Source organism: Rhinopithecus bieti, unplaced genomic scaffold, assembly GCF_001698545.2.
Source record: "Rhinopithecus bieti isolate Rb0 unplaced genomic scaffold, ASM169854v2 scaffold_72467, whole genome shotgun sequence".
NCBI classification, from domain to species: Eukaryota; Metazoa; Chordata; class Mammalia; order Primates; family Cercopithecidae; genus Rhinopithecus; species Rhinopithecus bieti.
The window spans coordinates 497,519-521,401 of NW_016826821.1; the positions used below are offsets into that span (position 1 = coordinate 497,519).

The following is a 23,883-nucleotide window of genomic DNA, read 5'->3' on the forward strand; positions in this document are numbered from 1 at the left end:
GAGATCGCGCCGTTGCACTCCAGCCTGGGCAACAAGCGAGACTCCATCTCGAACAAACAAACAAAAGAAGGAAAACCTCCCGTCTCTGGCACAGCAAGCTCTGCGTGAATTACTTTCTCCATTGCAACTCCCCTGTCTTGATAAATGGGCTCTGTCTAAGCAGCCGGCAAGGTGAACAGTGGGCTGTTACAGGACCAGTGACAGACCAAGGGCATGCCACTGACGGGATCCCTAGACGCACCCTTCTGGATGTGAGGCAGGCGGATCTCACCCACGCCTGCCAGCAGCTCCTCGGAGAACTGGGTTCACAGGTCAGCCCTGGCCCGGAGGAGCGCCGGGGACCCGCAGAGCGCGGCTGAAGTCAAGGCTACAACTCACCTAGGATCTGGGGCGCCAGCCCTCGGGTGGGCAGGGCGTTCTCCTCCCTCACCCCCTCCCCGCACGATGACATCAGTGTTTGGGGTTGAGTGCTCCATAAAAGCAGCCCGGGGGAGCCAGGAGAGCGAAGGGCGGACGTGCTCGCCACAGCAAGGAGAGCGAAGGGCGGACGCGCTCGCCACGGCACCCGGGCTGCGCGCACGCGGTCCCTGTGTGCGGCTGGAGCGTGAGCGGCCACCGGGAGTCCCGGGGACAGCCCGCGCCCGCCCTGCAGGAGCCCGCGAAGATGCCCCGGAGCAGCCTGCAAGCGGCGGCCGTGCTCCTCCTGGTGATCTTAAAGGAACAGCCTTCCAGCCCGGCCCCAGCGAACGGTAAAGTTTCCGCCTGCTTGTTTCCTAACACTCCTGAGCGCTTAGCCGCCCCTGGACTGAAGGCTCTTCAATGATAAAGTAAAATCTTTGCTGGGGGGAGCAGGAAAGGCGTAGTACCAAATAGCACAGTCTCAAGAAAGGATGCTCCGTTTTCCTTTGCTAAGGTTGGAGCTGGAAGCACTTTGCTTTCTAGTGGCGGTTGGCGCAGATTTAGTGTTAAAATGTTTGCGTGTACTCCCGAGCACCGCCAGCTCTGAAGATGTGGCTTGCGAACTTGCTAACCAGGGAGGAGAGGCAAAGCCAAGATTTAAAACAGTGTTCCCCCGATCCACGTTTGAAAGTAGAGAGGTGACTGTGGCATTTTGAGTGGAGTAAGCACAGAGGAAGGTTTGCTGTACTCCTGTGCAGAATCCGCAGACAGTGGTAGGCGCTTTTCTTTGGAGAACAGGATCTTTACCATTAAGTCTTACCTACAAGTCAAAGGGATGATGCATCCCATTCTTAATCATTGTTTTTCTCCAGGAGGGCTCTACTATGCTGAACGTACATGTGTGTGCACGTACACACGCATCCACGCGCGCGCGCGCGCACACACACACACCTTATTTCTGATTGTAATTAGAACACTAAATCCCAAAGATTTGGAGGCTGAGGGACTGGATGGAGGCTGAGTGGGGTGGCAGGAGGAGGTGGCAGGGGGGACCCGAACTGTGGGCTCATGCGGGGCCAGTGAGCTAACATGTGTATAGCCAAGACTGGTTCGTTAATCTTTTGGAATAAGAAAGTGATTTTGGACCGAAAGTGATTTTAATGGTTGAAAATGGATTCTTCCTGGCTATGCAGCAGTGGTGGGAAATATGTCCTGCTCAGCAGCATAAAAGCTCTGAGCCTCCTCTCTTGGAGGTCACGGTGCCCATGGGGAAGGGCAGGGGAGCCAGGCTTTGGATAACTCTTAATTAAATTCCAATCGACTAACTGGCATGATGTGGTTGATATTATCTCCCTCATCTGGTCAGGGAGAAACAGAAGGTAGGTGGGAGAAAGGAGTGATGTAAAAGTGAAAATCAAGTTTTAAAACCACAAACTTTACATGTATCCTCCTTTTATGCAGGGTTCACTGAGACCAAAGTTTCCCTGGAAATCTCTTTAGTCTTAAGCTGCTCCAAGACAAAAGGGAGAAACAGCCATTAGTTGACCCTCTTTCCCATAGCTGGTTGCTCCTCTCACTCTGGGGCAACTCCCCCTCCCTTCTCTCTCTTTTCCTGCCTTTCCCTGTTCTCCTCCCTCCCTCCCTCCCCTTCCTTTCTTCCCTACTTTCCCTGCTCTCCCTCTTCCTCCCCTCTCCCTTTCCCTCCTTCCTATCTCCTCTCCCAATTCTCCAAGTTGGGATTGGGGAAGCTTGCAGTCAAAACTCCACTTTCACCTCACTCTGAGGAAGGAGCCTGCCTACCCCTGGGTTCTAAGAACACAGCTTTCATTCTGTAAATTCTCATGCAGCTTCCTGGGGTTTTTAACTGCCTTAGAGGACAGGTCAAAGCAAAAATCACTGAGGTGTAGAATGTCAGTATGAACCCAAAGTTGGGGGTGGAGAGGAGTTAAGCCGAGTAATGAGGTCAAAGTGTGCTCTGCCCTCTGCCTGGTGCATTTAAACTTCCAGCATTGGAGAATGTTCAAGAACAATGTCAGGGGCCCAGGAGGGAGCATAATAAGGTGAAGTCAAGTGTCTTCTGGAGAAACCCTTGGAATTCTTAGTTGCCGTGGCTTTGGGGGGACATTTCAGTGAATTCTGCAGAGCTTGCTCTGCGCAAACCTGGTGTGGAGAGCCAGGCAGTTTTGGGCTACCCAGGTGATGTTTACTCAGGGAAAGTTCTAGCACCCAGCACAGGAAGCAGGCAGGGCCCAGGACCTCTGATATAGATCTTGGTAAATATCATTTTCTCAGGCATTCCCTCCAGGGGAACCTCCCTGCTCAGTACCAGCTGGGTCTGCAGGTTCTAACAGGCTTCAGGTTGAGCCTCCCAGTTTTCCCAGATGGAACAGATAACCTTCCTTTGGAAGGAAACTATTCCCCTCCAGGAAGGGCCTGCTCTCTCAGGATGCCCCCGAGGCCTTGGTCTGGCCTTGCCTGTGGAATCAGTTTAATCCTGTTAAGCCTTCTGTTCTTACAGCTAGAGGTGGGGAACCAGGGGATGCAATTCTTGAATAAAGCACACTTTCATGCACATGCACACACACACACACACACACACGCACACGCACACATACACACACTTTTAGAAAGTCTTCCTGAGGTCCGATCTGAGCTGGGACCCTGATCCTCACCCGATGAACCCCTTTGACTCACCATCCTCACCTTCATTTTACAATGCCACTTCTCCCCTTCTCCAGCTCCTGAGCCCCTCCAGACACTGCCATTTATACCCAACGTGCCAAGTCTGGCGTCCCAAGCCGGCTCACCACAGAGAGGAGGGCAGGGAATGTTGCTCTGAAGGCTGCTGCCTTTCAACAAGTCCCCAGTTCTATGTCATCACTGAGACCTCACAGTCCCAGGTGTCATCTCTATGACTTTTATCCCTGGACTTTCTGGAGTGTGATGCTGAGGATGGGAGCTCCAACAATCTGAGGATGGGAGCTCCAACAATAGGGAAAACTTCGATTAGCAAGCTCTGGGGAGGGTAGAAGAAGATATAGGGTGTAAGGCTGTGATTTGAATGAGAGCAAGTGCAATGCAAACTGCTGGCAAGGCAGCAGTGCTGAGGCAGCAGATGTGTTTCTAGTGGCCTCCAGGATCACTGGAGTGTCCTGTGCCTCCTCAGGGGAAAAGTAAGGGTGAACTCCTCTGTTACTTGTGGAATTTTACATCCTGGGCCTGCAACTGTTCTGCTTACTAAGAAGTAATGATCTGGCTTATTGTATCTCTAAAGACCGGGATTACATCTTGCTAGTGAACGCCTCACACAAAAGACTGAAGAAAAATATCCAGAAGAGGTTTTATGTCTTCTATAGCTTGGTTTTAAAGAAATGCTTTCTTTATTTCTTTTCATTGTTGTTTCAGCAAAGGGGTGAGCAGTAAACTTGGGGGTCACATACAAGTTTGGTTTCCCTATGGTTCTGAATGTCTTCATCCAATTACTAATTCAAGGGAGGTTGATCTTGCACTCTCAACTCTCAATGTGCCCATAGCTGGTTTTGGGGGGGTCTGTGGACCTTCTGAAATGAATTGTATATAAAAATTTATGTGTCTAAGCTTAGGGATTTTCTTTTTTTTTGAGACAGAGTCTTGCTCTGTTGCCCAGGCTGTAGTGCAATGGCACGATCTCAACTCACTGCAACCTCTGCCTCCTAGATTCAAGCAATTCTCCTGCCTCAGCCTCTCGAGTAGCTGGGATTACAGGTACCTGCCTCCACCCCTGTCTAATTTTTATATTTTTAGTAGAGACAGGGTTTCACCATGTTGGCCAGGCTGGTCTCAAACTCCTGACCTAAGGTAATCTGCCTGCCTCGGCCTCCCAAAGTGCTGGATTACAGGCCTGAGCCACTGTACTCAGCCAGCTTAGGGACATTTTTATTGGGAGAGGTCCATAATACTCATCAGATACTCCAGGGGGTCTGGACTCCTCCACTTAACTACTCCAAAGATTGAGGAGATTTGAAGATTCCCTAAGTTCATGGCACTAATGATAAATTAATGGTAAATGTGATGGGACTCCTCTTAATGGGAATGTGATATTGGGCAGGACACTTCACCTTAGTGGAGTTTCATTTCCTCACCTATATATAGGAGATGGGCTATGAGTGAAAGAAAGAGATCTAAACTCTTCTCTTCCAGAGTGGGATGTCAATAAATAATTCCCAAACCTAAAATAATCAAGGTAAAACAGTATTAGCATGTTATATGGAGATATGGAGATAATAGCAAAAGAATCATTTAAAAAAGATCCTAAGTGGTTGCTCTAGGGAGCCGTACATGGTTAGGGAGTGTCAGGGAACTGAGGTTTTTGTTAAACAGCCTTGTAGAACCATCTCACTTTTTAAACCATGTGCAAGTGTAATTTGATAAAATTACCAGTTACATTTGAAAATTAAAATGAAATTAATTACAAACACTGAGGCAAAGAAATGGAACAGAATAACAAACAATATGAGATTTAACCAGCTTTAAAAAAAAGGCAAGTTCACTTTTTAACTTATAAAAAACACAATTTGCTTGAGTAGGAAATGCCAGGAGTGATAAGTGACCAGATTGCTTGTCAGTTAAGTTTTACTGCAAACTAATTCCCACGAGAGAAACGCTTTTCCATCAGTACCCTTGTGGGCCGATAACCACGGAGACCCTGGGAAAAGTTGGGAGGGAGGGATTTAGGAGTTGCACAGTCCCCTCATTGGATGAGTCCCCTGAGACGCACAGTGGGATGCGTCTCTACTCAGGGTCCCCTCCTCGGACATGAAGAGGAAGGCCGGCAAGCAGGGTCACAAAGCACAGTTCTGCACTTGTGAAAAAGACCTTTTGACATAGGAACGAAGAGCCTTTATGCATGAAGGGTGTGGAGTAGGAAGTAGTAGGTGACTTTTATTCTATTTCTGGCAGGACTTTGCCTACACATTCCTACTACCCCTGGAATTCTAACTCAGATGTGGATAGCAGCTTCCTCAAATAGAACCTTTTTCCCAGCTGGGTGCTGTGGCTCATGCCTGTAGTTCCAGCCCTTTGGGAGGCTGGGGTGGGCAGATCACTTGAGCCCAGGAGTTTGAGATCAGCCTGGGCAACATGGCGAAACTCCATCTCTATGAAAAATACAAAAATTAGCCAGGTGTGGTGGCGTGCACCTGTAGTCCCAGCTACTAGGGAGGCTGAAGTGGGATGATTGCTTGAGTCCAGAAGGTTGAGGCTGCAGTGAGCTGCGATCACACCACTGCACTCCAGTCTGGGTGACAGAGTGAGACCCTGTCTCACAAAAAGAAAGAAAGAGAAAGAGAGAGAGAGAGAAAGAAAGAAAAAGGAAGGAAGGAAGGAAGGAAGGAAGGAAGGAAGGAAAGAAAGAAAGAAAGAAAGAAAGAAAGAAAGAAAGAAAGAAAGAAAGAAAGAAAGAAAAGAAAAGAAAAAGAAAGAAGAGAAAGAAAGAAAGAAAGAAAGAAAGAAAAAGAAAGAGGGAGGGGGAGAGAGAGAGAGAGAAAATGTAAAGTGTGAGAAAGCAAGACACGGAACCCTATTTCCAGTGTGCCAATGTTTGTGTGAAGAGAAAGCGGGCGATCAGTGCGTGTGTGTGTGCAGCCAGGCTGTGAAAGGGCTCCCGATCATCTGCTAGCCTCCTTAATGGAAGGCTTCTAATGGAAGCAGGGAAGATAGAGTGGGAGGAAGAGCTTTCACTGTGTGTACCCTTTGGTGGCTTTTGGGTTTTGAGCCACATGAAATTATTGCCTCATCAGATAGTAAAGTTTAGCTTCTCTAAGATGTCTAGAAGGCGCCTACTCAAGCCCCCTCCTGCTTCTATGAGCCCCTGCATGAACCAACTGCCTGTGCTGCTGTTTGGAGCACAGTTGCCCTGAGAAGCTGATGTTCTTTCTGATGCAGACTCAGAAAAAGTTTTAATTTGTCTGGGTGCAGTGGCTCACGCCTGTAATGCCAGCACTTTGGGAGGCCAAGGTGGGCAGATCACCTGAGGTCCGGAGTTCGAGACCAGCCTGACCAACATGGAGAAACCCCATTTCTACTAAAAATACAAAATCAACCAGGCATGGTGGTACATGCCTGAAATCCCAGCTACTCAGGAGGCTGAGGCAAGAGAATCGCTTGAACCCAGGAGGCAGAGGTTGCAGTGAGCTGAGATCGTGCCATTGCACTCCAGCCTGGGCAACAAGAGTGAAACTCCACCTCAAAAAAAAAAAAAAAAGAAAAGAAAAAAAGAAAAGTTTCAATTTCTGGGCATCGACCTCCTTTTCAATTTCACTCATATCAAAATAAAATCTGTAGTATTTTCTGTCACTCATCTGGTTCCATTGTACTTACTTACTGTGTTTTGTTCTTTGTAGGTTCCAAGTGGACTTATTTTGGTAAGTAGAGATTTTAAATACTTTTTTGTTTAAAAGAAAACAGAAATGGTTGTATTTAATGAGAAATACAGAAACTTCATGCTCTGTGGAGGTGATTTTGAGGGGTCAGAAGAATAGTTCTGGTATTCTAGAAAGAGAGTACAAAGGCATCTCCTAGGAACACTTCAACTTGGTTGCATACTACACTTTCTCCAAGCAGGCGAGCCTGCTCAGGGCACTGGACTGTGAGTCATAGCATCAAGGCTTCAGATTCCTGCAAGAATTTCTACCAAACCTCCAAGATTCGGAGGTAACTTGCCCCACCTCCAGACTGCAAGGGTCCTGGGCAGGAGAGAGCCTTTCTCCCTTGCAGGACACATATCCTGTAATAAACAAAGAAGAAAGGGCTCCTTTCTGAAAGTTTGGCTCAGGTCCCAGAACTTAAGCTGTCAGTATGTCTAGAATTAACTTCTTGTTGCCATGATTGTAAGCTAGCGATGGATGAAGAGGTGCTGGTCAGTCCTTAGTGAAAGAGGGATGCTTGTCTTAAATGGAGCGAGAGGAACACGAAGGGTGCGTGTTGCCCCGGCTTTCTGTGGGACTGTCTCAAGAGCACGTTAGCCCCATCTGGCAGACCTGCCAGAGAAGCAGCTGGAAATCAGCTTAGCTGGAGAGTTGCAGTGAATTAGACATTGGTCACTGGCTGGAATGGATGTGGCAGGCCAGGCACCCGAGTCCCCTGGCAAGTGGGGGAATGTTGATAATGTTTTGTTGGGGCACAGCCATAGAAGATGCACAAGATCGATTGTTTTGGTAGCAGAAGGGTAGAACTGACTCACTGGCACAGAAGACATTTTAAGCAAGTAGGGATGTGATCAAAGTTAAAGCCATGGGATGCAATGACTGTGGGTGAGGACAGGCGGGAAGTTGATGACTACAGTGCAAGCACCGTCCGGAGAAAGATCTGATACCAGTTTGCAAAGGTCAGCCTTTGGAGGTTCACCAGCCCAAGATGCATAGAAAAGTCACTGAACTGACCAACCAGCTACCTACAGGCCAAGGTCTCCTCAGCCCTAGCACTGCATGGCTCCGTTATTCCTAACATCCCTTATGTACGTATTATGTGCACAGACCATTGCTAAGTGGGTGGGTAATAGAAGGGTAGGCTGTGGTCCGTAGCTGGGAATTACTTAAAGCTCACAATTCAAAGCAGAACATAATAGCTAATAATAACATCATAAACAAATGCTTCAGAGCTCTGAGTGCTCAAAGGAGGACGAGTGTGCTAGGGCTAGATGGTCAGGGAAGGCTTCCTGGAGGAGGAGGGCTTTCACCTGGGCCTTGGAAGATAAGGAGGATTTGGTGAGTGGGGAGGAGGTGCTGTTGGCCAAGGCAATAACAGTAGCACATGAGCAGAAGTAAGAAAGAACAAGGTGGTGTTTGAGGAAAGCATGTGGGAAAGGGTTTACAGGGGAGAGATAGGCTGGGTCAAACAGGGGAGGTGTGGAGGGGCAGGGCAGGCCTTTCCCACTTTGTCGTGCTCCTGGAGAGGGCAGGGCAGGGAGTAAGTCTGTGTTTTAGGAAGAGTTACTTGGTGGTAGGAGGTGGAGGGGTAAGGATGGGAGGGAGGCAGGAAGGTGTTCGGCCTGTGGAGAAACCCCGTTCTGTGTCTTCACATCCAGTTTACAGCGGTGGCAGTGAGGAGGAAGGCAAGGCCAGCACAAGAGACCTGACAAAGTGAGAATGGCAGGTTCTGTGTGTGGGAGGTGACAGGCATGGAAAGAAGTGGCACTTGGGTTCTGGGCTTTATTCCGTGTGATCCCCAGTGAGGCATTTCAGCCCCTGGACCTTACTTTCCCCATCTGGAAGCTGGGTGAGGGGTTTTCTAGACCAGTGTGTCTCAGACTATGGCTTAGGGTCACCCACATCAGGATCACCTGGAATGCTTCCCCAAAATGCAGATTTCTAGGCCTTGGGCTAGGCCTGGGAAAGGGAGGGAGCCTAAAAAACCTGTATTCTTAACACACTCCCGGACTGACTGTCAGCTGCACTCTCTCAGAGAATCACTGACCAATGGTTTCCAAGATCCGTCTAGCCAGATCAGAGGAAACTTGCCCCACCTCTTCTGCTGGCCTCTCAGGTATGATAGAAACACAGATCACATCTCCACGGGGTCCTGTCTCTCTGTTACAGCCCTCCTGGGCAGAATGAGATGGCGACAGGGAACAGAGACATTGTGTCAAGGTATGGGAGGAAAATCATTTTTTATTTGGAGTCTCACTCTCACCCAGGCTGGAGTGCGGTGGCATGATCTTGGCTCACTGCAACCACTGCTTCCTGGGTCCAAGCAATTCTCCTGCCTCAGCCTCCCGAGTAGCTGGGATTACAGATGCCCGCCACCATGCCCGGCTGATTTTTGTATTTTTAGTAGAAACGAGGTTTCACCATGTTGGCCAGGCTGGTCTCGAACTCCTGACCTCAAGTGATCCGCCCACCTCAGCCTCTCAAAGTGTTGGGATTACAGGCGTGAGCCACTGCGCCTGGCTAGGAAGAAAATCTTAACTTCATCATTGCGTGGTGTTCACCGAGGGCGGGCTTCTCAGTGCAGCCACATTGACCCGTCCAGAAGCATTTCTTCCTGACCACTAGCTCTGGCCAGCCCTCTGTCCCTCTTGCCCCGCACAATTAGAGCAGCTCTTTGCTGAGGAAGCAGAGGGCAGAGTCTAATGACGCATAAACATGCATGGGGTAAGCACAAAGGCAAGTCTGGTTTTTATTAGTGACACGGGCACATGTGATGTGGAGTCAGCCCTCAGAGGGGACGTGTAGGAGAGGACAGAAGAAAGACAGCTAAGGAGGCAAACTCCTCCGGAGGTCCTGGCTAGCTCCTCCTTACGTCCTGACTGGCAGCTGGCGCCTGTGCTCAGAGTTGCACAGGTAGACAGAGGGCCCAGCATAAGTGCTGGAGGGAAACAGTTTCCAAGCAGTAAGGGCTGCACTGAATGGGGCAAGTCCAACCAAAGGCTCTGTGCTGGTTTTCCTTGGGTGCAGAACTCAGCTTCTCTGCACGTACACTGCTGAGTCATTCTCCAGGGGCCTCCCGCTGTCTGGCACACAAGGTATGGTAAGACTTCCAAAAGTACAAAAAAAAGGGAGTTCTACCCCTACATCCTCATAGCTGAGTCACCAGGCTGACTGCATGGACGGCTCCTCCCTGGGGAGAGGACGACCATCTGACTGCCAAAATGGGGCCAGCATCACCTCTTTGCGCTCCTCCTAGGGTGCTGAAGCAGCAGTTAAAAGTCTGCTCGGCTTAGCATGGCTGAGGTGGCATCACTAGAGAGAGGCTGGGGATGATGTGACATGGACCCTCCCTGCCGGAAATCAGTCCCGCATCAATCCCGCTGAGCCTGGCAGCTTCACTTACTCTGAACTGAGGGCAGCTGCAGGTCAGGTTGTCATATGAGCTAAGGACAAACTCTAGCTGGCTAAGGTATCAGAATATGTGCCCTGTGTGGGATGAAGATGACCAGGAGGCAGGAAGGGTTGTGGGCACGTTCAGGTCCTTGGTGTGGGTGCTGCAGTCAGTTTTTGAGCATTCATCCAGCTGCTTGCTTATGGTCTACACACTTTTCTATATTTCATATTCAATAAAAAGAGTTAAAAGTTCCAGCTGGCTGGGAGAGTCATCCTTACACTGACGGCTTTTTTAGTCCTTCCCCAAGAAAAAATCAAACCAAACCAAACCAAAACAAAACAAAACAAAAAACCCCAAAACAAAACAAAACAAAAAAACCTCAGTGTGTTCAAAACACAGCAACCAGAAAGAATGACTGTATTGGAGCTAGACCCGAGAGCACATCATGCGATCCGAGAATGCGCGTGGTGTTTCATCCCTGATGATATCAGATACTGGCTTGCTGCTTCTTGATGTAAGCTGGTTGAGAAACAGATGAAAATCCCTGTTTGCTCAAGATCTGGCAAGTCTTAAAGGCGATGGGATGGCAGAAGAACATGGATGACAAGCCTTCCTCCTGGGGGGTGCGCCAACCCCGTCACAGCCCCACAGGGCACCTGCGAGGCCAGTCCCTCCATCCTGTTCAGGAAACCCTGGAAAGAGGGTGGCCTGACCGGGGGTGCAGGGCGGCTGGCTGTGGCTGCGGTGGCACTTGCTTACAGGTCAGCCTGACCAGTTCTCTGTTGTGGCGGGCCGGCCGTCGCAGCCCTCGGCTGTGGCAGGACTCGGTGTGACCCCGGCAGTGCTATGTATTCCTTGTGCTGTGCTCCTTGGTTCCTCTCCCAGACAATAGATTATCCATCTTAAAGAATTTCCTTTGGAAATCAGGGTGAGATCCTCCACTGGGTCAAACCTCATTCTCATGTCCCTGAAGTCCTCCAGGCACGCGCCTCTACCCGCCTTCTGTCCTGTATCTGTGGAAACATTTAGTTTCCGTAATGAACTTTCTTGGGGCTCCAGACACCCTTTCAACCTCTTCCCACAGAGAACTAGAAATGGAACACATGAAAGGAGGCCAGGAAGCAAACTCTTGACTTTCTATTCTTCAGCAGTGATAAGGGCATGCATGACCTCACACCTGAATCGCAATATAAAAAGCAGGCTGCAGTGAGGGCTCAGGGGAGAACGCAAAACAGCAGAGAGCACCTGCAATTAATAGACCAAGGGCTCTTGTCTCTATCAAAGTAGAGAGGCTTGGCCATCTCAAAACACTCCAGCCACTTCTCGCCACTCCCAGCTGCCATCCTGAGGATGAATAGGGGTACAAAGTACTCTTAGGAGAGCCAGAAAACGCCAGACATGTTTTTCTTTTTTCTTTTTTTGGAGATGGAGTCTCGCTCTGTTGCCCAGGCTGGAGTGCAATGGCACATGTTGGCTCACTGCAACCTCTGCCTACCAGGTTCAAGCAATTCTCCTGCCTCAGCCTCCCAAGTAGCTGGGATTACAGGCGCCCACCACCACGCCCGGCTGATCTCCGTATTTTTAATAGAAATGGGGTTTCACCATGTTGACCAGACTGGTCTTGAGCTCCTGACTTCAGGTGATCCACCTGCCTTGGCCTCCCAAAGTGCTGGGATTACGGGCATAAGCCACTGTGCCCAGCCCAGATATGTTTTTCTTTTCTTTTCCTTTTTTCAGACAGGGCTTTGTCGCCCAGGCTGGAGTGCAGTGGCATGATCACTGCTCGCTACAGCCTCCATCTCCTGGGCTCAGGGGATTTTCCTGTCTCAGCCTCCCAAGTAGCTAGGACATGTGCCACCATGCCAGGCTAATTTTTAGATTTTTTAGTAGACACAGGCTATGTTACCAGGCTGGTCTCGAACTCCTGGCCTCAAATGAGCCCCACCCCCCACCTCGGCCCCCCAAAGTGTTGGGATTACAGGGGTGATTGCCGTGCCTGGCAGACATGGTTTTCATACCAGCACACTGAATCCCTATCCCCAAGTCCCACGGATTTCTGCTGAGGGTAGCGATCCGACCCCCTATCTTGGATTAAATCTGTGCTGTAGTTCCAGTTACTTCTAATTGAAGTTGTGACAGCTAGGGTCTGTCTGGATGTGGTAAGGCCTGCCCACTCATAGTTACTTCTCATCTTTCCTGAATTGCAGAATTGGGGTTTGTGCGTATCCTGGAGGCTATTGACCTGTGGCTGCCAAAACGCCTACATTTTGGTGTTCACAGCTGGCCTCACAAGCTGAGTAAAAACAGGGAAGCTAGCATTAGTTCCTAAAGACAGGCATAGTGGAACAGAGGATGAGGCAGAAAACCAGGAGGAAGAAACTGTACAGACCCCAGAACCAGGTGACCTCCATGGAAATATCTGCTAGGCCTCTTTCTGTCTGTGGGCCTTAGGAAAGTAACAACCTCTCTGAACCTTGGTTCCTTAGCTACACGATCAGAGTCATGGCATCTACATCAGTGGTTCTCCAAGTGTGGTCCCTGGGCCAGCAGCATCAGCATCACCTGAGGCCAAATGCAAATTCTCAGCCCATCCCAGGCCTACCTCCTAACCAGAAACTCTGGGGAGCTGGGCCCAGGAATTTGGTTTAACAAGTCGTCCAGGTGATTCTGTTGCTCACTCAAGTTTGAGAATCCCAGCTGTGCTTCAGAGGGTTGTGGTAAGGATCAAATAAGATAACACATGGCGAGAGGCTCACACAGGGCCTAGCACATACTCACAAAGCGAATTGTCTTTTCTTTCTCTTTGCCTCGCAGAGCTATGGTGCGGATGAAATGAACGAATCTAGAGGGAAAGGCCTTGTAAACTCTACAGCACCAAACACATGAGAGCTCTATTTTTGTTAGGAGGGGTTCTGCTTCTTCACACTTTTCTGAATTGTGAGTTTTTATAGCCAGGAAATACTCCTTTTATATTTTGAATAAACAAAAGGTATTTCCTTTTTGAGTAAGAAAGGAATGTAAAAAACACAAGGACTGCAAGCTCTTGTCCCAAGGGTCTCACAGGCCAGAATGTCCTTTCTAGCCTGGTCCTTCAGACCAAGGTGAAGTCAGGTCTCATCTCCCTGGTGCCTTCCTGGAATCCAGGAACCAGGTATCTGGTTCCATAACCATGGCCGCCTCAGCCATGCTCCTGAAGACTCCCAGAGAGCAGGCAAATCCTCTGCTTCCCTGTCTAGCCCATGGGGGCTGAGCCTGGTTTGGGGTTCAGGAGTAGAGGCCTAAGCCTAGGAAGAAATTGGGGTGAGCTATTTGGGTTCTGAGCTACACCAGCCTAGCCCCATGCAGCGCCCTTTTCCCACTGGGGTAGCAACAAGCCTTGGAACCGTAGGTGCAGCGGGCTGGCAGGTGAGGAGGAAGGAGGAGCTGGGGGGCTGTCCTGCCAGGGTCCTTCAGGCCTCTGGCTGTGCTCCGACTTGCTACCTGCAGGTCTTGAGTCCTGGGCATTCAGGTGACAGCAGGGCACAGCTTCTCCAAGAGTCGGCCAGAGCCTTTGGCAACCTGTCCCCTTAAGAGGAGGAGCCAGTGGGTTGCCCTGTGAACCTGCTCAAAAGAAAGCGTTCAAGCAAAAAGCCTGAATTCAAAGCATGAGTGTGAAGGTGGCTGCAGGCAGGAAGGAGAAAGTTCTGGTTTCCCATGAGGAAGAGAAGAGATCAGAGAATGTTTCCATGGGATCCTGCAGTCTCAGGAGCAGGGGCCTCTTTCCTGGTCTGTTACTCTCTTCCTCTGCAGGGGCAACTGCTGGGTGAATGGTGTAGGCACCACAGTGGAGCCCAGGCACCATGGCCAGACTCTTCCAGAGGCCATACCACCAGGCCAAGAAAGAGAGATTGCACCTGCTACAGTCAAAGGTCCTGTTTTATTGGTTCTAAGATGTCCACTTTCCCCACATTTTAGCATCTCTGAAGTTGGGATATGTCGTGTTATCAATTGCATCGAGAAGCAATGAAATATGATAGCTATTCCACAAATACAGAGAAGCACCATGTTAGATGCTAAGAACACACAGAAAGGGGGTGAAATGATTAATTTCCACAATACTGAAAACAGTGGAGGCAAAACGGTATAAAAATACGGCCAGTGTGCACCTGGTCTGACATAGCACAGAAGTATGATGGGGAATCATGTCAGATCTTGAACTACAGCTTTTTGCAACTTGCACTTAATTCACGGTTCACATATACTTTTTGGTGATGTTGGGTCGTTATCACAAGTATGTAAAAACAAAGTAATTTAGGCACCAGCTTTTTTAGTTTATATAAGTATTCGTTTAAGGAGGAAACTTTCTAATTACCTGATAAGCATTCAATTTATGCCAACCAGGAAGGAACAAATACTAGCTGCCACCTCCTTGAGTCTATAAAGGTTGACTCAGAGCTGGTGTAACTCCAAATACATGGATCACTTAGCTCATCTTAACTTTTTAAACAATTTTGCAATTATTAACTTGTGACTAGTTCAGCTATATGGATTCTGAGTGAAATGGATGCAACCCATCCAGTTCTCAGAATGATACCTGCAGATTCAGGACAAATGGCACATGCTGCCCCCTCCTTCTAGGACACAGGGCTCTGCAAAGTCTCCTCGGTAATGATGACAGTGAGATTTCCTTCCATAAGGTCATGGTGGCATTGGCAAGTGGGGACTGGTGCCTTCCCAAGGTGGCCCCTCGTTGGCACACCGCTTTTCTGGAAACTCCATCAGAAATGGAGAAAGGAGAAAAGATGGAACTCTCAATGTCGTGGAACAAAGTTTTGAAGCAAGTATGATGCAGTGTTTACTGTTTACTCTTTTGGCCTAGGTCACCAGGAAGCCCAGAGGCAAACTGATGTCTCCAACTTGAGCAAATGTCTATTCTTCTATGACCTGCAAATCTAAAGAAGCCACATTGGCTGGGCGCTGTGGCTCACGCCTGTAATCCCAGCACTTTGGGAGGCCGAGGCGGGTGGATCACTTGAGGTCAGGAGTTCAAGACCAGCCTGGCCAACATGGTGAAACCCCATCTCTATTAAAAATACAAAAATTAGTTGGGCATGGTGACAGGAGCCTGTAATTCCAGCTACTAGGGAGGCTGAGGCAGGAGAATCGTTTGAACCTGGGAGGCGGAGGTTGCAGTGAGCCAAGATCGCGCCATTGCACTCCAGCCTGGGTGACAGAGTGAGACTCCATCTCAGAAAAAAAAAAAGATGCCAAGCAAAGCAGCTCACACCTGTAATCCTACCAGCACTTCAGGAGGCTGAGGTGGGCAGATCAACTGAGGTCAGGAGTTCAAGACCAGCCTGGCCAACATGTGAAACCCCGTCTCTACTAAAAATACAAAAATTAGCCAGGCATGGTGGCATGTCCCGGTAATCTCAGCTAGTTGGGAAGCTGAGGCAGGAGAATCGCTGGAACCTGGGAAGCAGAGGCTTCAGTGAGCCAAGATCACACCACTGCACTCCAGTCTGGGTGACAAAGCAAGAGTCCATCTCAAAAAATAAAATAAACTAAAATAAATAAATAAGCCACCTTAGTGTTACCCTTCTAGCTTGGGGGTCTTATTTCCTGATTCTGAGCCAAAACCTTGTAACAAATAGATTTCTGGATTTTCATCTAGAAAGAGTCTTAGACTAGTGGTATCCTCCATTTCACCACTCTTTTATTCTACCTTCCCCCACCACATGGATACCATGATTTAAACAGTTTTTAAACAAATTTATATAGTAATGAAATGGTTTAAAATTTCCCACTTGTTATTAATCAAAGGCAGATGTAAAAACCAACCAAAGTTTTCAACTTGCCTGAGATAAATGGTTCACATTCATTCCACAAATATTTATTGAGTGAATACTAAGCGCCAAATATTGGACTAAAGAAACGGGTAAGTATGGGGGCTCAGGAAATGGTTGACAAGGCTTGGTCCCTACCATTATAAGACTAAGAATCTGGAGAACACAGCAAGTAAGCAGGGCCTTACAGTACAGAGGAGAGAGACTTCACCCAGTATTTTGGAGGAAAGGATTAAAGAAGGCTTCCTGGGGGAGGTGATGTCCAAGATGAGACCTGAAGGACACGTAAAAGCCAGCCAGGCAAAGGGCAGGGGATGAGACAAAGGGACAGCCTGTGCAAAGAAGGAAGCTGCTATGTTCTGGAGATTACCGAGGACCTCAGTGAGGAGGGAAGGGGCTTGGGGCCACAGCGTGAGGAGCTGAGCCAACCAAAGAGCTGGGACCTCGTTCTAGAGGCAGCAGGGAACTGCAGGACCTGCTTTTTTTTTTTTTTTTTTTTTGAGATAGTCTCACTCTGTTGCTCAGGCTGGAGTGCAGGGGTGTAATCTCAGTTCACTGCAGCCACTGCCTCCCAGTTTCAAGCAATTCTCGTGCCTCAGCCTCCCAAGTAGCTGGGAATACGGGCACGCGCCATCACGCCCGGCTGATTTTTTATATTTTTAGTACAGATGGGATTTCACCATATTAGCCAGGCTGGTCTCAAACTCCTGACCTCAAGTGATCTTCCCACCTTGTCCTCCCAAAGTGCTGAGATTACAGGCGTGAGCCACTGCCACTGGCCCACTGCTGGATCTTCTAAGTAGAACACTGACAAACTGGGATTAACATTTTAGGAGGATCATCCCAGCTGCAGGTGGAGAATGGATTGAGTGTGAAACCCTGGAGGAAGGGAGACCAGAGGGATATACGGGGAAAGGGAGAGGATCTGGACCAAGGGAGGAGCAATGGGCGTCCTGATATAATTGGACCAGAAATGTAGATAACCCAACATTGACACCCTGGAGCAGCCTGATTGTGGCTGAATGCTCTGTCTCTGCTGGGCTTCACAAAGTATTCAAATAGGCACCCAGTCATTATTGCCTAGGTGGGCTCCAGGCATGGGAGGGGAAGCTCATGTCACTAAGCCCTGCCCCTGTCTACAGCTGAGGCCAGGAAAGCCCAGAACTGCCAGGTGGCTCCAGCAGCCTGAGGAGTAGAGTCAGAACTTGGGCCTCTTGACTGCTGCCTGGTGCTCTTTCCCAGTCCTTTGGTGGATGCTTGTTTTATGCCAGGCACTGTGTGCCCTGCACTACACCTCATGCCGTTGAGGAAATGCAGGGATTTTTTTAACGAGTAAATAGTGTAGATTTGCCAGGAACAAATTATGCCGAGTTCACTTGCTTTTCTTCTCCCTCTTCAGGATCAAAGGCTTAGCAGTTAAAGAAAACACAATAGATTTCATACCTGTTGACATAAATAAATATTTTACACTGTTCGTTGTGACATGCTCATGGGAAATGTGGATCAAAGACCAGTGTGGCCGGGTGAGGTGGCTTACGCCTGTAATCCCAGAACTTTGGGAGGCTGAGGTGGGAGGATCACTTGAGTCTAGGAGGTTGAGGCTGCAGTGAACTGTGATTGTTCCACTGCACTCAGCCCCGGCAATGGAGAGAGACCCTGTCTCAACACAAACAGACACACACACCAGTGCAGTTGCTAGGAAAAAAAAATAGAATCCAGTCCTTGTTGCTGTCAGCAGCACAGGGCTGAAAGAGGTGCAGGGGTTCCTCCAGGAACAATCCGGAAACAGTGCCCTCAGGAACACGTCTTAGGAAGAGGTCGGGCGGCAGAGGGAGTGCAGTGATTAGCATTGGACAGGACCACATTGGAAGAGGGAACACAGAGGAGAGGCCATGCACAGTGAAGAGGCATATGCCAGAAATATGCCTGGACAATGGGCCAGGACTACAGGGCCTGGGCAGCAAGCCGTGATTCAGTGAGCAGATATCATGTGAGAGCAGCACACTGCGAGACAAGAGTCCAGGCTGCAAAGACTGACTGAAGAGGAGCGCCCACACCCCCCTATCTGTGTTCATCTGCGTATGTGTCTGTACTCTTAGATGTGTCTGTACTCGCACACACTCACAGCTCCATCTCCTGTACAGTTTAACCGGGACCCAGCCTCTCAGCTGGTTTCCAGGTTACTCATATGTGCATTTATAGCTCACTGCTTGGAACCGTGCTTAGGTGAAATCTTAAAGAGACTCCTTGTGGCAGTTTCCTAAGAGTCTCCCGCTGTTTTTTGTTTGTTTGTTTGTTTTTCTAAAGACGGAGTTTCACTGTTTCACTGTGTTGCCCAGGTGAGTCTCAAACTCCTGGGCTCAAGTGATCTACCTGCCTTAGCCGCCCAAAGTGCTGTAAGATTGTGAGCCACCACACCTGGCCAAGTTTCCCCACCGCGCCCCCCCCCCCCCCCTTTTTTTTGAGACAGAGTTTCGCTCTTGTTGCCTGGGCTGGAGTGCAATGGCGTGATCTCGGCTCACTGCAACCTCCGCCTCCAGGGTTCAAGTGATTCTCCTGCCTCAGCCTCCCAAGTAGCTGGGATTACCGGCATGTGCCACCAAGCCTGGCTAATTTTGTATTTTTAGTAGAGACAGGGTTTCTCCATGTTGGTCAGGCTGGTCTCGAACTCCCAACCTCAGGTGATCTGCCCACCTCGGCTTCCCAAAGTGCTGGGATTACAGGCGTGAGCTACCACATCCGGCCAAGTCTCCCACTCTTGATAAGCCTTTTAGTGGAATGCTGAACTTGTACATCAGCAAGGATGAAGCAGGGAGTGACTCATCACTTTGTCGGACTGTATCTGCACAGATGCCTGGTAAGAAAACTTGTTATGCCCTGGTAAAAAGTTAAGAATTACAGGCACCAAATGTCTCCTGCCACATAGCTGTCCCATGATGGTGTGGGCACGTCTTGGGTTAATCATCAAGCGTTGACTTTCCTGCAAAGGCTGATTTTCACTTGTCAAATTATCACTGCTGAATTGTTTCAGTCAATCGTGGTTTTAGAGCTTGAGCCTGCTGCATGCACAGCAGTGTTCTAGGACTTCCAAGAGGAACAGGGGGTGAGCAAGGAGCCATTTGTACCCTCGAGGAGGGTTATCTAGAAGAAGGGTGTGTCTGAACAGCCTAGGGGTCAGCGTCCCCACAGCAGCTGCATAGGCAGATAGATGCACACAGCCTGGCCCCGGGGAGGTGCTCAGGAAACACTTGTTGATGAATGAGGAAAGAATGGGCTATTTCTCTATTTATTTTTGGCTCTGGGACTCCGGGAAGGCACCAGAGAGGAGGTGACACTGATCTGGGATGGTCGGATTTCAGAAGTGAAACCGACCTGAAAGGAACTGCCACATCACCATGCGCATCTCATTAGAAGTAAAAGGAGACATGTAGGAAACCTTAGATTTGTTTTTGGTGAAGTGACAGAGAGAATTTGCTCTAAAAGGTTGGAAACCAGCCCCTAAGAAAACAAGAAAGAATTGAGACCAGTCAGCTCAGGAGGGCCTGGGACCCAGCATGTGTGAGAGTCTACCTTGTCCAGACTCTGGTCTTACGCAGTGATTCCTCACAGCACCTGGTGAGATAGGTACTGCCACTTCCATTTTGTAAGTGAGGCCCAGAGAAGTGAAGAAATGTGCCCTAGGTCACATAGCTAGTCGGTGGCAGAGCTGTGATTGGCAGGTTGGTCAAATGCCTCCAAAGCCCTCGACCTTCCCACTATACTTCACGCATCTCTAGAGAAGAGGCAGAAGTAGTCAGGATGAAGGTCTTCAGGTTTAAGAAGAACTACGAAAAAGCAAAATATTTTTGTTTTTGTGGTTTTTTACTATAAAGAAAAACGTTAAATAATAGCAAGAGTGCTATAGGTCAAATATCAGAAGGAACATCCTTATTGTGAAATCTGTTAACGTGAAACATTGAGCCAGCACCAGGTCAACATTCAGGGGCCAGTCAACCTTCACTTTAGTTCGGGCTGCATCCTGGGGAACTGCAGGAAGTTTCTGTCTTTTATCAGATCCCCTCTGTGGGTAACTTCCAGACTCCCCAGGGATTGTTCACAAAGTGGCTGGTTCTCCACTCCCTCCAGCTCTGGACCATTGTCCAGGGTTTATCTGCTGGTCACCTCTTACCACCTCATAGCCGTTGCTACTGCCTGGGCTCTGGACCCTCCAAAGAGCATTGAGAGTCTGCTGTCGTGGAGGATGTGAACTGTCACGGTTCAGAACTCAGGCTTGCTACTCACTGGCAGTGTGACTTTGGCCATATTAGTCAATCCTTCTGTGCCTGGGTTCCCTTGTCTATTAAATGGAACATAGTCTCTATATCATAACATTGTTATGCAGATTGCAGTAATTGACGCACGTTAAGCTTACAGAATGGCAGTTGACAAATTGTGGCCCATGGGTCAAATCCAGCCCAACCCTGTTTTATAAATAAATTTCTTTGGAACACAGCTATGTTCATTTGTTTGCATATTCTCTGTGGCTGCTTTTGGGTTACAATAGCAGAGCTGGTAGTGACAGAGACCACAGGGCCTGCAAAGCTTCAAAAACTTACTCTCTGGCCTTTTGCAGAAAAAGTTAGCCAACCCCTGATATAGAACAATGCCTGGGACATAGAAAGTGCTCATTAAATGGTAGCTTAAACAAAGAAAAGGGAAAGAAACCTCACTAGTTCTTGGAGTTTAACAAAACTTGAATAAGGTCCTATGATGACTGCTTAGACAATGACAACTGAAAAGGAACATCTAACACAGCTGTTTGTGTGATCAGTGCTCCCTGAGGGCAGTGATCACGTCCTGCCTCCTCAATGCCAGGAGATGCTGCCATCATGCTGCATTCCATGGACTGTAGTCCCTCCTGACTGTGTTCTCCCACCACTCTCTCCTGACCCAGAGAATGACTGACAGAGAGAATAGCCAACTCCTTCAAGATCAACCTCCACGGTGGGGCATGCTCTGGTACCTCTTTCTTCACGGCCACGAGGGGACAATCACAATAGTTCAGTCTCGACCTTCCAGTCTCTTCCCTGTGGACATCTTGGGCAGGATAACTCTCTGTTGTGCAGGACTGTCCTGCGCATTGCAGGATCCTTAGCAGCCTCTCTGGTCTCTGCTCACTAGATGCTAGTAGCACCCTCCAGTTGTGACAGCTGAAAATGTCTTCAGACATTGCCAATGTCCCCTGAAGGGCAAAATCACCCCAGTTGAAAATCACTGGCTTAGTCTAAAATAGCATCACAGGTGGAGCAACAGAAATCCGGTCTAGGATGGCTTAACTTCATCCTTAGAAAAACAGTGTTTTTTGCAAAGGCACAAACCTACTAAAGATGCATCCAGTTTGTATTATTGTATCATTAAACAGAGCACAGAGCATCTCAGCTTGAAGCAGTAGCATCTGGACTGCTCCATCAGGGGCTACACTTCCACTGGGCAGCTCCCTGCCTCACATCTGTGTAGCTAGGAGGGTCTACCAAAGAGCTGCCTTCCATAGCCCAGAGAGGGCCTCCCCCAGAGTGTGGAAGATGCTTATGAATTCCCCCACCGCTGGCCCCATGCTAGCTTTCCAGCTTCACTGTATTTACATCCGACGCCACCTCAAGTGTCAGGAAGAAACTGTTGATAGCTTTAAAATAATAGTTTATTCACTGATTCCTTTGTTCTCTCCTCCAGTCTTTAATGAATCCCTTTGTGGGCTGGTCACAGGGAACCAGAAACAGAGCCCTTACCTTCAATGGGCTGGTAGGTGAGGGGGAGGTAGATATATAAGCAGGTGATTACAATGAAGCACATTAAGTGCTATGATGACGTGTGCTGGTATTGTGGAACACAAAGGGGACAAATAACCTCAATTCGGGGGCATGTGTGGCTGTCAGCAAAGGCTTGCCTGAGGAGCTAATTCTGGAAACACACAGGAGTTAGCAGGGCACAGAGAATATGCGAGTATTTATGTGCATGGGTGGTGTGTGTTTTAGAGATGAGGATGACATCCCATTGCAGGCAACAGAGGCCCCAAAAAGTAGGTGAGAGCACGTGGCCCAATTACAGAATCAGCAGCCTAGTGTTTGAGGGGTGGTGTTGGGAGACAGTTCTCCATGGGTCTTTCATATTTCAGCATATCTGTGAACAGAGACACTAGACAGGTTTTGTTCCAGACTTGCTTTTAAAGAATGTTTATGTAACAAATAGTCTTAGATGATAGTGACAATATCTCCCTGCAGGGCAAAGAGCAGATTTATTTGCTGTCAGTATAATAAAGATCATGTCTCCTTTCAGGGGTAAATGTTAGACAGGTTTGCTAGCTGCCACCTTTAAAAGATTGAGGTTTCCCGAACCTTGAGTTCCTCAGCCAATGATGCTGAGCAGTTTGCATGTGCCAGCATCACTTGGTCCACATATCATTCTGTGGAATTGTGGCTGGGGAAACAGGTGCAAATGTTACTCTGGCTACCGCTGTGAGTATTAAACTGAGGTCCTATGATGAATGCTTAGACAATGACAACCTGAAAAGAACATCTAACACAGCTGTTTGTGTGATCAGTGCTCCCTGAGGGCAGTGATCACGTCCTGCCTCCTCAATGCCAGGAGATGCATCCTTTGTCTCTGACCCAGGCATCTCATGTCTTCTGCCAACATCCATGAAACTGGCAGACTAACTTGTTAGCTGCAAGCAGGATAAAAGTTCTGAGCCTCTGCACTTGTGGACAGGTGACGAGTGAGGAAAGCAAAGCCTGGAGAAGTGAGTGAGATTGTGAGGGTCTTGTGTGCTACATGACAGAGCTTGACATTTATCTCAAGGAACCACTGAAGAACTTTCAGCAGAAAACTGTCTGGATCTAGTGTGCACTGTTGTGGAGAGTGGAGAGCTGGAGGGTGAGCCTGGAGAAACACGGCCAATGAGGGGTACAGCTGTGGGGCAATTGGTCTGAACAAGGGCTGTGCCAGTTGGAAGAGTGGCGGCCAAGTTTAAAACAAACTTCGTACTACCCTTGATAGCATTTTCTTTTTTTCTGATCCAGGATTCAATCCAGATAGCATTTATCTGTGTTCTCTCTTTAGACCTTTTTTGCCCTTGACATTTCTGAAGCATGTAGAACAGACCTTGTAGCACATAGCATATAGATCTTATAGAATGTCCCTCGATCTTTATTTGTCTGAGGGTTTCTCAGGACAGGAGTGAGGGTGTATGTGTATATATATGTGTGTGTGTGTGTGTGTGTACATATATATGGTTAGGGTTAGGGTACATATACATATACACAGCAGAGAGCGCGAGAGAAAGCAAGTGTGCAAAATATTAACAATTGGTGATTCTAGGTGATGGCTGGAAGTGAGGGTTGAAAGAGAGGAGAGGAACGAGTCAGTTGTGATGGCCAGGCATTTGGTGTGGTGGGTGGTATTACCAGCTTACATAGAGAGTTGAGGGGAGCTTTGGAGGGAGGAAGGGGGGAAGGAAAAGATGGTGAGTTTGGTTACTTAAAAAATGAATTGCTTGCCTGAGTCCCCTTCCAGTCACGTCTGGTTTCAGGATCCCATGGATTATCCAAAGGAAGTACCCAGTAGGCAGGTGGTCTGGAGCTCAGAGGAAACCTGGGCAGGGGTAGCTCTGGTGTTGAAGCCTTGAGAGGGGACAGCTTTGCCCCAGGGGAGTGTGTCTGTAAGAAGGAGAAGGGGCCAATGATAAAAACCACCGTGACAGCTGGCATTGAGGGGCAAATGGCCACAGAGATCTGAGAAAGGGCAGGGAAATGGGAGGACAGTTCAGCAAAGCAGCATCCCCAGAAACAGAGGGTTCAGAAATCGGGAGTTGGGGGTTAGTGCCACC

At 48.7% G+C, this 23,883-nt stretch overlaps 1 protein-coding gene across 1 annotated transcript in view; it reads left to right on the forward strand.

Annotated features, from left to right (window-relative positions):
- Positions 1-201: 201 nt before the first annotated feature.
- The window catches only part of CA12 (carbonic anhydrase 12), a 59,414-nt gene continuing 35,732 nt past the window's right edge, over positions 202-23,883 (forward strand). The window contains exons 1-2 of the mRNA XM_017863683.1: positions 202-749; positions 6,780-6,800. Coding sequence (XP_017719172.1) covers positions 665-749; positions 6,780-6,800 — 106 coding nt within the window. The 5' untranslated portion in view covers positions 202-664. The remainder of the gene's footprint in view (positions 750-6,779; positions 6,801-23,883) is intronic.